General features: G+C 44.9%; 1 protein-coding gene across 11 annotated transcripts in view; it reads right to left on the bottom strand.

Moving 5' to 3' along the window:
- Window positions 1-12,448, bottom strand: part of Mta3 (metastasis associated 1 family member 3) — a 140,639-nt gene that overhangs the window by 46,694 nt on the left and 81,497 nt on the right. For all 11 annotated transcript variants that reach the window (XM_076558782.1, XM_076558775.1, XM_076558777.1 and 8 more), the window contains one exon: window positions 1,679-1,867. In XM_076558782.1, the coding sequence (XP_076414897.1) occupies window positions 1,679-1,867 (189 nt within the window). The remainder of the gene's footprint in view (window positions 1-1,678; window positions 1,868-12,448) is intronic.

Below are 12,448 nucleotides of genomic sequence, written 5' to 3'. Positions count from 1 at the left end.
TTATTTATGTATTTAGTATGGGCGTGGGTACACGCACCTAAGGACAGTTTCCCCCTCCCACCGTGTGGGTCCAGGGCATGGATCTCAGGTTGTAAGGTTGGGCAGTTAAGTGCCTTGGTCCTAGAATAGGCTCTTTGGGAGATTTCTGAGCTTGCACTTTTAGCTTTATTATGCTCATAACTTTTATATCAATAACACTGTACTGCTATGACCACCAAACTGTAAACCTTTAATAAAGTGTAATCCCTCGGCTGGCCTTGAATTTAAGATCTTCCAGCCTCAGCCCCCTGACTGCTAGGATTACAGAGACGTGTCACCCGCCTCACTTTAGAATTTAGTATTCTAGCACATAACAATCTAGGTTGTGACTGAGGTTTTGTCAGAAGAGATCTCATTGGTAATAACAACTTATAAGTACTGTACCTGAAATTTAATGTATCAATCCATATTGATAAGTAAAAGTTCTGATTTAGAACTAATTCAAGAGATAGTCAACAAACTGAAGGGCAGGGTACCGTATCTATGTATGATAGTCAAGGAGTGTATCCTTAGGCAAGTACAGTGGTATAACCTGTAATCCCAACGCTCAGGTGGCAGACACAGGTTCAAGACCAGCCAGGGATACATAGTGAGTCCCTACCACAAACAAACAAATAAACCCATTTTTACAATCAAGATGAAGGACAGTTATTATAGAACGTAATTTACAAAAAAACTCAATCAAAACTTCTTTTGCAAAGAGAATAAATTTAACTAAAGAAAACAAGACACTTGGGGCGGCTGTGCAGTTACAGGGACAGTTACTCCCAACGCTGGGGCAGAAGATCACGAGTTCAAGGTAAGCCTGTGCAACTTTAGCAAAACTCTGGCCAAGTAGGCGTGAATGGGCCTAGGGTTAGCGGTCAGTGATGGAGTGCTCCGGACACACCGGAGGCCGGAGTTTGCTCTCTAGCACTGAAAACTTAAAAGAGGTCTTCCCCAGCACGCACCCACGCATGCACACACACACCCACACCCACGCACAACTGACGGCTGTGAGTAGACGTGTTAGGTGTGGTCATTACTTCTCAGTGTGTGTTCAACTTGAATACACAATTTCTCAATGAATCTGAAAAGGAACACTAAGCAGAACACTGAATGTCATTAAGAGTCAAAGACAGATGGGGACCGGAAGGTACATCCAGCTTTTCTGCTTGGTCAGGGTCACATCTAAATTACAAGAACTTTGAGGATTGGTAATGTAACTAGAGGAAGCCAAAGGAGACAGAGAGAGCACACACGGAGGACTGTAATATCTAGCACAACTGCTCAGAACTGTCAATATTTCTACTTCGGAATCAGAATGCTGCAGAGGGTAAATCATGCGACCAAGGCGTATTCCAGGAGCTCAGGACGCCTCACCTGCAGTCATAGTCGCAATACAAAGCAAATGTCAATTACTTCCTTTATAAGTGGCCCTTCATTCTATTTTAAGCAATAAAATTACCGTCAGGGGCTGAGGGTGGGGTTCAGCAGCAGAACGCATTCTAAAGGCCCCGGCTTTGATCCCTGGCACCAACCAAAACTTATGTCATAGGCATGCTAAATGTGTAGGATTAGTAAATTGGTGACTTACTAATTAGTAAACAGATAAAACAATATTCCTGTCCCAACGGTTTAGTCAGGGTTTTCCACTTACGAAGTCCTGACGGATGTCGTTGAAATCTTTGCCATATTTTTCCAGTGCTTCTTCGAATAAGCTGGCTTCGGAGGCCGACCACTCCTCCATCTCATCTCTGCACAGGACCGGCCCTCCGAGTGGCACCAGAACACTTATGGCACTGCTCAGGTCATAGCCATGTCTGTACAGCGTGTCCATGGCATGGAACTGGAGAGCAGAAGAACAGACAGGAAGTGACAAGTGGGCATGTATACCTGCCTGCAGGCCGTCGGGATCCGGAGCGCCGAGCGCAGACAGGATATGCAGAATTAACAGTGTCCTTAGCATTCCCTGTCAAATAGCAAAATGAAACAGCCGAACCCCACCAAATAACTGCTTTAAGAGAATGCTAACGGGTGAGAGAATGCTAAGGTGTTTTAAAAATACATCCATTTAGAATGGCAACAACCGGGAAGATCCAAATGCTCAAAATATTCAACTAAGGACACAATCAATTTGACTTCAAGATTTCATTTACTTTAAAACACCCAAATCACTTCAGTTAGTGTGGAACACTGGGATACTCCTCCCTGACCAAGGAAAAACATACTATGTGTGTGAGAAAAAAATTATTGTATTAAAAGCATTGGTTCAAGTTAGAGAATGATGTACCATTAATAAGAACAAGAGATGGAAAGAAAAAACAGAATAGAGCATCATATATAAAGCCAAATTATATATTTGGGCCAACAAGATGGTTCAGCACAAGTAAAGGTGCTTGCTGCCAAGCCTGACAACCTGAGTTCAATTCCCCTATCCACATAGAAGGAGAGAGTAGACTCCCAAAAGTTGTCCTCTGGGCTCCACGTGCACACCATGACACACATATACTCACACACATACATATACACACAAAATAAGTAGAAAGAATACATATCCATATTAAAAATAAAACAAACAAGATTACAAGTCCATGTTCAAACGTAACTTGGTTGGGACTTTGGAGAGACCAAGAACAGAGGAGCAGGCAGTTTAGGGCTGCTAGGGAAGAGTGGTTTGAAAAGAGGAAAGAGATCAGGACGTGATCAGCTCTTTAGGTCAGGAGGGTGTGGTGGTGTACTTTCCCGGCACACACCAAGGGCTGGGCTTGATTCCCAGCACCCCACTCACTTCCCAGTCAGCAGTGGGTATAAAACCTCAAGCTCTGAGAACTTTGATAGTCTTTCGACTGAAGAGAAAGAGTCCTTTATACATGTGCATTAATGTTTATGCATACCAAGAAAACTGCAGAGTCGGGCAGTCAGCACACACACACACACACACACACACACACACACAGCTTCAGAGCACATGAATGCCAAGCCTTGCCTCTTATACACCATCACATTAAATTAAATTAAAACTTCACAAATGGGCAGGATGTGAGGGAACACACTTTTAATCCTAGCACTTGGGAGGCAGGGGCAGATGTCTTTGAGTTCCAGCCAGCTAGAGATACACAGTGAGACCTTGTCTCTCAATAAATCAAAAAAATTAATTAGCCAGGAGGTGATGCACGCCTTTAATCCCAGCACTCAGGAGGCACAGGCAGGCAGATCTCTCAGTTCAAGGCCAGCCTGGGCTACAGAGTGAGTTTCAGGACAGCCAGGGCTACACAATGAAACCCTGTCTCAAGAAAACCAAACAACAATTAATTAATTAATTAATTAAGAATATATTTACAGCTGGGCACGGTAGTACATGTCTGTAATCCTAGTGCACTCAGGAGTGAGGCAGGAGGATTACATATTTGAAGCCAGCCAGCCAGCGAGAGCCTACAATACAACAAGGATGCATTTACACTGTGAGACATTAACCAACATGGCCGATATGGGCAAAGAAATTGAATTTGTTGACGAAGCCGAAGGCAACAACTAGTACACATCTGTTTAGTAACTGGTTGAACAAGGTTTGGCATTAACTTTAAAACAAACCTCTGGATTCCACCAAACAAAAGCCGAAGAGAAAATGTCATTGCCGGCTTCCCTTGGCCGTCACAGGTCGGGTGATGCCAGAGGACAGCACCCTCTGAGAGAAGCTCTCCCGGCCGCACAGCGGCGTCAGAACCGCTGGCCCTGCCGTTCCCTCCCGCTCACACCCTGCCAAGTTTCACAGGCAATCAATCTGATTCTCCAGCTAACCTCCCCAAAAAGACCCTGTGATATAGCTGTTTCTTTTTTTTAAATTTTATTATTATTTCTTTTTATTTTATTTTATTTTTTATTTTTTGCCGAATGCTGTTTATTGTTGGAGGAGGAGGTCTTAAATACAGCTTTACAGCGCAATGGGAGAACCACGAGGGCAGAAGTTCGCTGATGTTTTACAATCTTATAGCTATTTCTTGTATCTCCAAATCTGAGTACTCTTTCTGACTATCTCTTTATAAAAACAGAAGGATCAATAGTATTTAGGGACCCTTTCAACTAAGGATAGGGCCATAAACTGTTACTTTGTAATGTCCTAAAATGACAAGAGGTAATTAAAAAACAAACAAACAAACAAAACCTAAAAGACTAGGTAGTAATCAAAAGCCACACCCACCACTTGGGATGTGAGGTAAGAGGATAAGGAGGTCACTGTTATCCTTGAATATATTAGGCCTATCTGAAACAAAACAAAAGAAAAACAACTAAGTCAATAATTATACAAGGGCTTGAGCACAGCTCAGTGCCAGGCTTGCTTGAGGCCCAGGTTTGATCCTCAACAGCCCCCTCTAAAAACTTATGCAAATTCACTGTGATGCTGGAATTCCTCAAAAGATAAAAGCGATTTTTATAACTAACTGGTGCTCTGAAGCCAAGACGCCACAGAATTAAATGTGTTTGTCTCGGGCGACAGTGCATCAACCACTTAATCAGAAGAAGCCCACGTTATGAACCACAGCACAAGCCACATGTGCCCGGATGTCCACTGACTGCACCCAGCTTCTGAGACTGCGGGACAGCTTCCCAGCCACCAATCAGCTCCAGCCAGCATTAACGCCAGGAGACTCGTCTCCAATAGGTGAACCATAGCCTGGTGGAGAGGGCAGGGCCGTCGGCATGAGCAGACATACCGCTGAACTTGTAGGGGGGATTTTATGATGGAAGGCAGAGGGTTCTCTCTCTCTTAAGGCCCTATTAACCTCGTCTTTCTGAGACATGCAGACGTTGCTTTTGAGTGGACTTTTGTGTGGTCTGACTGTACTCTTTAAAAGCTTACTACAACAGAAGAAAACAACGTTCAGTATAGAAAATAACAAATATTTATTTTTGTTATTACACAAATTCAGTGTCTTCTCCCGAGTTCCAGAATCAGAGTGGGAGGACACGAGGGGACTCTGGGGACACTACACGGTTTCTACACCTAGTGGTGGTTTTACGCGGATGGATGCGACCATGAAGGTCACTCAATGCATAAGGTACACTGCACACATATCCCAACTCAAAATTAAAAACGGATTTGAAAACTAAGCAGAAAACAACCCAAGTCTTGCCTCAGATAAGTACTTTGCAAAGACCACATCTCTCCAGTAGATACGAACACACGCTGCAAGACCCATTCAAATCTAAATTTTGAAAATCATCACCGAGCACAAGCTGTTCCCTCTGCCAAAAAACAAAGGTGTTGTCACATTTCATCTCATTCATAACAGATGGAAATGACAAACAGAAGTATTTTAGGAGAGAGACTGACAAGGAAATCTTGGCAGGGGAGTTTTCATCTTTTGTTCATTAACCAGAATCACGCTCCGGTAGACTGGATTGTTGTTCTGCAAACATTTCACCCCCTCCCTGGACCTCCACAGGGGGCTACCGTGCCCCTGCACAGACAGCGGGCTTTGGCACATGATTTGCTTGGGCAGTAGGATGTGAAGATATATGACACAGCTGGGCGGTGGTAGCATGTGCCTTTAATCCCAGCACTTGAGAGGCAGCGGCAGGCGGATCTTGGTGAGTTCCAGACCAGCCTTGGTCTACAAAGTGAGTTTCAGGACAGCGAGGGCTAGACAGACACACAGGAAAACCTTGTCTTAAAAAAAAACCCAACATGCCAAAAACAAACAAACAAAACAAAACAAAATAAACAAAAAAAAGAAGAGAGAAAAAAGACGTATAACATAATCAGTCTTTGGTGTGTGTTGGTGCATTTGGCCTTGGTCTCTTGTGCCACTGACTTGTGTTCACAGAGGCTAAGGGGGTGCAGGAGAGAGAAACTGACCCAGCATATAGCTTGGCTGAGTCTAGTCCACCAGAGTCCTAGACGATGCGCAGCTGAGTGGAAGATGAGTCGTGTACTGGGTCTGTATTCTGGGGCAGTGTGTGAGGGATGCCATTGGAGAAGAGAGAACACGTTCATGGAGTTGCTCCAAGTTCTGCAGGCAGCCACCTCCGCAGTGGGTCTGGACGGAACTGATTCAGCGTAAGGCTGAGCGGACGGCACAGGATGTAAGGGCCCTGCTCTGAGCCACACTTGAGTGCACTCCATCTTCAGTCAGCCGCAACTTCCACTGCGACTGTCATTTTCTATTCCTGCCTGTTTCCCTTCTTACCCTCCAGTCGTGCATGGCCTGAAGGTCCTCACTAGACTCTGCTTTCCAGAGAAGACACACTTCACGTGTGCCAACTACACAACACTACCTCCCATGCACGTGTTTAATACTAGCTACTGATTGGCTCAGGGGCAATTTCATAAAAAAACTTACACTTTTACCTCCAGCACAAATTACAGCATGCAAGGGATTAAGTCAATTCAAAACTCACTGAACTTTCCAAGCAGAAGGTGAATATAAACTCTTAGGAATAAATCCACAACTAGGATCAAAGTAAAAGTTCTTATGCTTATATAAAAAGTGCACCATCCACTTGCAATTTCTGCTTTGGTGGGAACCAAATTCGGAGAAAGTCACATTTTTTTTCCTTTTTTTTTTTTAAATAGGGAAAGGATTTACTTATTTTTCTTAATTGAAAATATTCTTTTCTCATATAATAGATCCCAATTTCAAGCCTTAGAAGAAATTACAACTGGACATGGTGGTGTACACTGATGATCCAAGCACTTGGTAGGTGGAGGCAGGAAGATCAAGAGGTCAAGGCTAGACTCAGATACATACTGAACTTCAGGCTAGCCTGGGCTATACGAGACTGCCGAAACTACACTTGCACACAGCTCTGTCGTATAGGACTGTGCTTTGAGCCAAATGGCCACCACCATCCTGAGTTCAGTTGTGCCTGCTTGCGAACACTCCTCACAGCTGGACTTGCTGACTATGGAGGTTCCTTCCGAGAACAGGAGGAGGGGTGGGGAGGGTGGTGGGACCTGAACCCAAGTACCCAGCCACACCTCCCAACCAGCTGCATGCAATTTTACCCTAATTGTACCTGGCCTGGAGGAGACAAGGAAGATACAGGCTGAGAAAGTCTGGGTGCTGGTGGGGAGGCAATCATGCAGCCCTGAGGAAGCCATCATCCATGTTGGAAGGAGACCTCCCAGTGTGGACGCTATAGGGTCACCCACACTCTGAAAGTAACCCTAATAAACTTGCTGGTTCCCCGGGGAGAACTTTGATGGACTCAAACTATGGTTTGCCATTGGGGGGGCCTTATGAGGTAGGGGCAGATGTTACCTTGCCACACCCAAAAATGTAGAATTTGAAATATATTAGAATATTGGGAATATACATGTTTAATTCCCATAAAGAATTAATTTACATTATAAACTTTGTTTCACCAGAAATAAACCAATACTTCAAATAAAAAGTTATAAAATTAGGAAATAATTAGAAGCACATAATAAGGAAAATACTATAAATCAAAATGTCCTAGTTAAAGCCACTCTGGTAGAGGAGCACTTACAATCAATAAGGATTGCTAAAAATGGTCTTTAAGAAGATACCCGGCCTGGTGAGCCACATAGCACTTGGGTGGCTGAGGCAGAAAGACTCCAAGTTCAAGGCCAGCCTAAGCTACACAGCAAGATTCTGTCTCCAGTAAGCAAACAAACAAAGAAACAAATCAGGAAAAGAAGTATCAAAGTAGATCTAGAAGTAGAAAATTAAATAGAAAACATGCAATAAAATTTCATTTTTATGAATAAAAAGGTATATGGCAAAGCTATCAAGAAAAACAAAAAACTGTCTGTCTGTCTGTCTGTCTGTCTGTCTCTCTCTCTCTCTCTCTCACACACACACACACACACACACACACACACACACACACACACACACACGACAAATGTCTAACTATTAGCAAGATTTAGGGCCAGAAAAGAGTCATTTCCTCCTCTCTAATGGACATGACTGGGACAACTGGTCAACCAGAATAAAGCCCCTTCATTAAACTGTTGTAACAGTGCCGTGTTATACTATGTTAGTGCAGGAGAAAATTATTACTTAGGAACAAACACTAAGTAATAAAGAAATATCCATTCTGAAACTTACTCTCAAACTGTCTGGAAATAACACATGCATAGTTAAAAACTGACAGGTGGCCATTTAGGTAACTCGTGGGTAGTTAAAATTGATAGACGGCCATTGTGTTTGTCCCGAGTGCCTGCAGTGGGCCCCACCAGACTAAACCAAATCAGAATGGAGCCCCTTCTGCAGCAGCCAACTGATTAAACGCAACAGGAGTCTCATACCCACAAATGTGAGGCCACAGATAAAGTGTTGTCCAGTGCTGGAAATGTAGGTAAAGCCAGTGAGATTCTTACATTCAATTGTTCTACGTTTGTCTCTTGACCAGAGAGAGAGATGATGAAGCAGCTGAGGCACAAAGGTAACTGCTGTGGAACCGACCTGACAGGAACACAGGAAGCCTTTATACTAGACTCTTTGTAAAGACATCATTTTAGCAAGATATTATAAGCATAAGCTGTTATCAACTCACATCTGTAAGCCCAAACCTCTTTTCAAAAAGTCGAGAGTACTTAAAATTCTCAACTATATTCTCCTCACATTCAAATACAGTGATCTTCTGAGGTTTCCTATGCTAGTGTTTAACTCAAGAAGAAAAGTAAAGTACTGGCTGGCGAGGCTCAGTTGGTAGAATACTGTATCTAATATGCGCAAAGCCCGGGGCCCAATCACCAGCACCAAATAACACCGGTTACAGTGACGCACACCCTCATCCCAGCACTCAGGCTGTACAGCCAGGAGGTTCAGAAGTCAAGACACAGGAAGTTAAAGGCTAGACTAGGATTCTTACAACCTTTCTAAACAAACGAGAGAGAGAGAGAGAGAGAGAGAGAGAGAGAGAGAGAGAGAGAGAGAGAGAGAGAGAGAGAGACTGACTTGCCGCCAGGCCTGACAACCTGAGTTAACTCCCAAGCTGCCATCTGACAGGCTTGTGCACAAATGTGCACGTATTCGCAGAAACACAGAGTCAGGGAGACGGCTCAGTGGGTGGGGCCAACACTTGCTGTGCAAGCATCTGGATTATTAAAAATTCAGGGGTGGCCTCGCACACACCTGTGATGAATGTGTGTGAATGAATGGACAGGAAGATCCCTGGAACTTGCTGGCTGGCAGCCCAAATTCAGGAGACTCTGTCTCAAGGGAATAAGGTGAACAATAATAGAGCAGGATATTTGATGTTCTCATCTGGTGTCTGCATGTGTGCTCACACACACACACACACACACACACACACACACACACACACACACACCCCAAAGTAAAAAATATATGTTAAAAAATATAAAATATAGCCGGGCAATGGTGGCGCACTCCTCCCAGCACTTGGGAGGCAGAGGCAGGCGGATCTCTGTGAGTTCGAGGCCAGCCTGTTCTATAGAGCGAGATCCAGGAAAAGCGCAAAGCTACACAGAGAAACCCTGTCTCGAAAAACCAATATATATATATATATATAATATATATACAATATATATCATATATATATTGCCAGGCAGTGATGGCACACACCTTTAATCCCAGCACTCACTGAGGCAGGTGGATTTGAGTTCAAGGCCAGCCTGGTCTACAGAGCAAGTTCCAGGACAACCAGGGCTACACAGAGAAACTCTGTCTTGAAAAACTAAACAAACAAACAAACCAACCAAAAAAAAAAAAAAACCTACTACTTTGGTGAAACAAAGGAACAGACCTGTCTTATCCAAAAGTGGAAACTACTAGATTCAGGCCCAGATTTTAAATGAACTCATGCATCTAACAGGCACTGTGCTTGGTGCCAGAGTCATCAAAGAAGGGAAGAGAAAGTCACTCACTGATGGACAGTTTTCAAAGCTGGTGTGTGAGAAGTGAGTGTTCGATGGAAGAAGAGAGAAGAGGAAGAGAGAGAGGGAAGAATCACAAGCGAAGGCCCAAGACAAGCCAGGGGTGGTGGCACCCACTTTGATCCCAGCACTTGGAAGTCTGTGAGTTCCAGGCCAGCCGGAACTGCACAGTGAGATCCTGTCAAAAACAAACAACAACAACAAAGAAATCCAAGCCAGGAAACTGCTTGACAGGAGTCCACAGGACACTCAGAGTCTGGGGAGAGGAAGGTCTAACGGGGATTTGCATTTTGTCATAAATACAATGAAATGGTACCACGGGCTCATTGGGTGGGAGCGGGTGTGTGGGGGGGGAGGCGCACTGTTAGAGCTGCCGCGTTACAGGCATTAGAGCTGCAGCGGTATCTGAGTCCATCTCTTATTGAACAGCCACCCTTCCTCAGTCCAGACCTGTCACCAGGAAGTCTTATCTCTAGCCCTGCCTGTCACTAATCCAAAGAGACGAGTCCTTGTGCAGTTTATTGACCGTGCTGTGCCCTGGGCTCACCTCCTGGAGAATCCCAGGTTTTCAATGTTACAGCACAAAGATTCCTTTTTCTTCGACTCTGTCGCCCAAATGACTTAGTTTTCAGAGTCCAGGCAGGCGAGTAAAGCCAGAGCCCTGCTTCTCCAGGAGTGAGACACCAGGTCACTAACAATGCTGGCGCCGCTCTGCAGGCCAAGACGTGGGTGGCCTTGTGGCCACCACCACACACTGAGGGAGGAGTAGGCTGGCATGCTACCAATCCCAGTCACAACAGTCCAGCGATGTTTCAGTCCAGGACAGACTGTATACATGTCACACACAACATTGGCGCCATGGTCACACAGCCAAGTGACTCCACAGCCACCTTCCTTTGTGTGAGACCTCCATAATGTTCCCCCATGACAGTGAGGCATGGTTTGCCTATAATACTGACCATCCCTCAAGTGAGGGGCTCAGGGGAGAGGGTGCCAGCTGATGTTCGCATTTCTAACCGATGCTCTTCCCTCGGCATACTGGATAAAACACTTCCTATTTTATGAAGTAAGTGACATGTATGAAACCTCCATGAGTTCAACGTATTTTGCTTTGGCTTAGTTTTGGTTTTTCGAGACAGGGTTTCTCTGGGTAGTCCTGGTTGTCCTAGAACTCACTCTGTACACCAGGCTGGACTCAACTCAGAGATTCATCTACCTGTCTGTCCTATGAGAGCTGGAATGAAGACATGTATCACCACCCCTGGGCTCTGCATTTTGTTTGGTTTGCCTTTTGAGACAGTGTCTCGTAACTGACTTTGAACTCTCAATCTGCCTGCCTCTACCTCCCGAGAGGTAGGATTGCAGGGGTGCACCTCCATGCCCAGGGACTTCCGTATCTTTTAACAATGTAAATCCTGCGTATCTTGGATTGGCAACACTTGAAATTTGCGAAGGAGGAAGTCAGAACCAGGCATGTACAACTGCCTGCCCCCAAAATATTACCGGTGAATGACAAGAAGTATAGGTGCCCTGGATGAACAAATGGTCTGGGAATTCTAAAGCCTGCTGGAGTTCTCCCCGTAACATCCCCAAGGAAAAGCGACAGCGGAAGGCCACTCTGACCCCTTCACACGTCCCTTCTGGCACGCCACCCCCAAACTCTTAAACCCATAGTTTAAGTCCCAGTTTTTTTTTTTTTTTTTTTTAAAGATTTATTTATTATGTATACAGTGTTCTGCCTGCAGGCCAGAAGAGGGCACCAGATCTCATTACAGATGGTTGGGAGCCACCATGTGGTTGCTGGGATTTGAACTCAGGACCTCTGGAAGAGCAGCCCGTGCTCTTAACCGTTGAGCCATCTCTCCAGCCCTTAAGTCCCAGTTTTAACCAGGCCCACTCAGTTTGTACATAAATTCCCAGGACCGAGAGAGTCCAAGTGAACCTGAAGCCACAGTAGTTTAAACAGGAAGCCAAGGCACTGGTTTTCTGTCTGTCTGTCTCTCCACCCATCTCTATCTCTGTGTGTGTGTGTCATTCTGTCTGTCTGTCTCTCTTTCTCACACACACACCCTACATCTTCAAGAATATCTAACCAAGAAGGACAGCAGCCTAAGCGTTCTAATGAGGAGGAGGCAGAGGGTGGGTAGAAAGGGCGGCTGGTGGAGCAGGCGAGGCCTTGGTAGAGATAAGAATGGATATGAGTCACCATGCCAGCCCACAACTGCCTAAGCCTCCAAGTCCACTTCTGTTTAAAAAAAGAAAAACTGTTAGAGTAATGAGCTGGTGTGTGTGTGCGCACGTGCGTGAGTGCGTGCGTGCGTGTGTGTGTGTGTGTGTGTGTGTGTGTGTGATGGTGCACGCCTTTGATCTCAGCACGTCGAAGGCAGAAGCAAGTGGATCTCTGGGAATTTGAGGCCAGTCTGGTCTACAGACCGAGTGCAGGCCAGCCAGGGCCACACTGTGAGACTGTCTCTAAATAAATACATGTATTTATCTTGAGTTATTAATTACTGAAATTTTGAAAATAATGTTTGTGATGTAAAGGTGATTTCCAAATGA

This window comes from Peromyscus maniculatus, chromosome 22 (genome assembly GCF_049852395.1).
Source record: "Peromyscus maniculatus bairdii isolate BWxNUB_F1_BW_parent chromosome 22, HU_Pman_BW_mat_3.1, whole genome shotgun sequence".
NCBI classification, from domain to species: Eukaryota; Metazoa; Chordata; class Mammalia; order Rodentia; family Cricetidae; genus Peromyscus; species Peromyscus maniculatus.
Note: the sequence above shows the minus strand (reverse complement) of the source record. Positions and strands in the feature narration are given on the sequence as shown.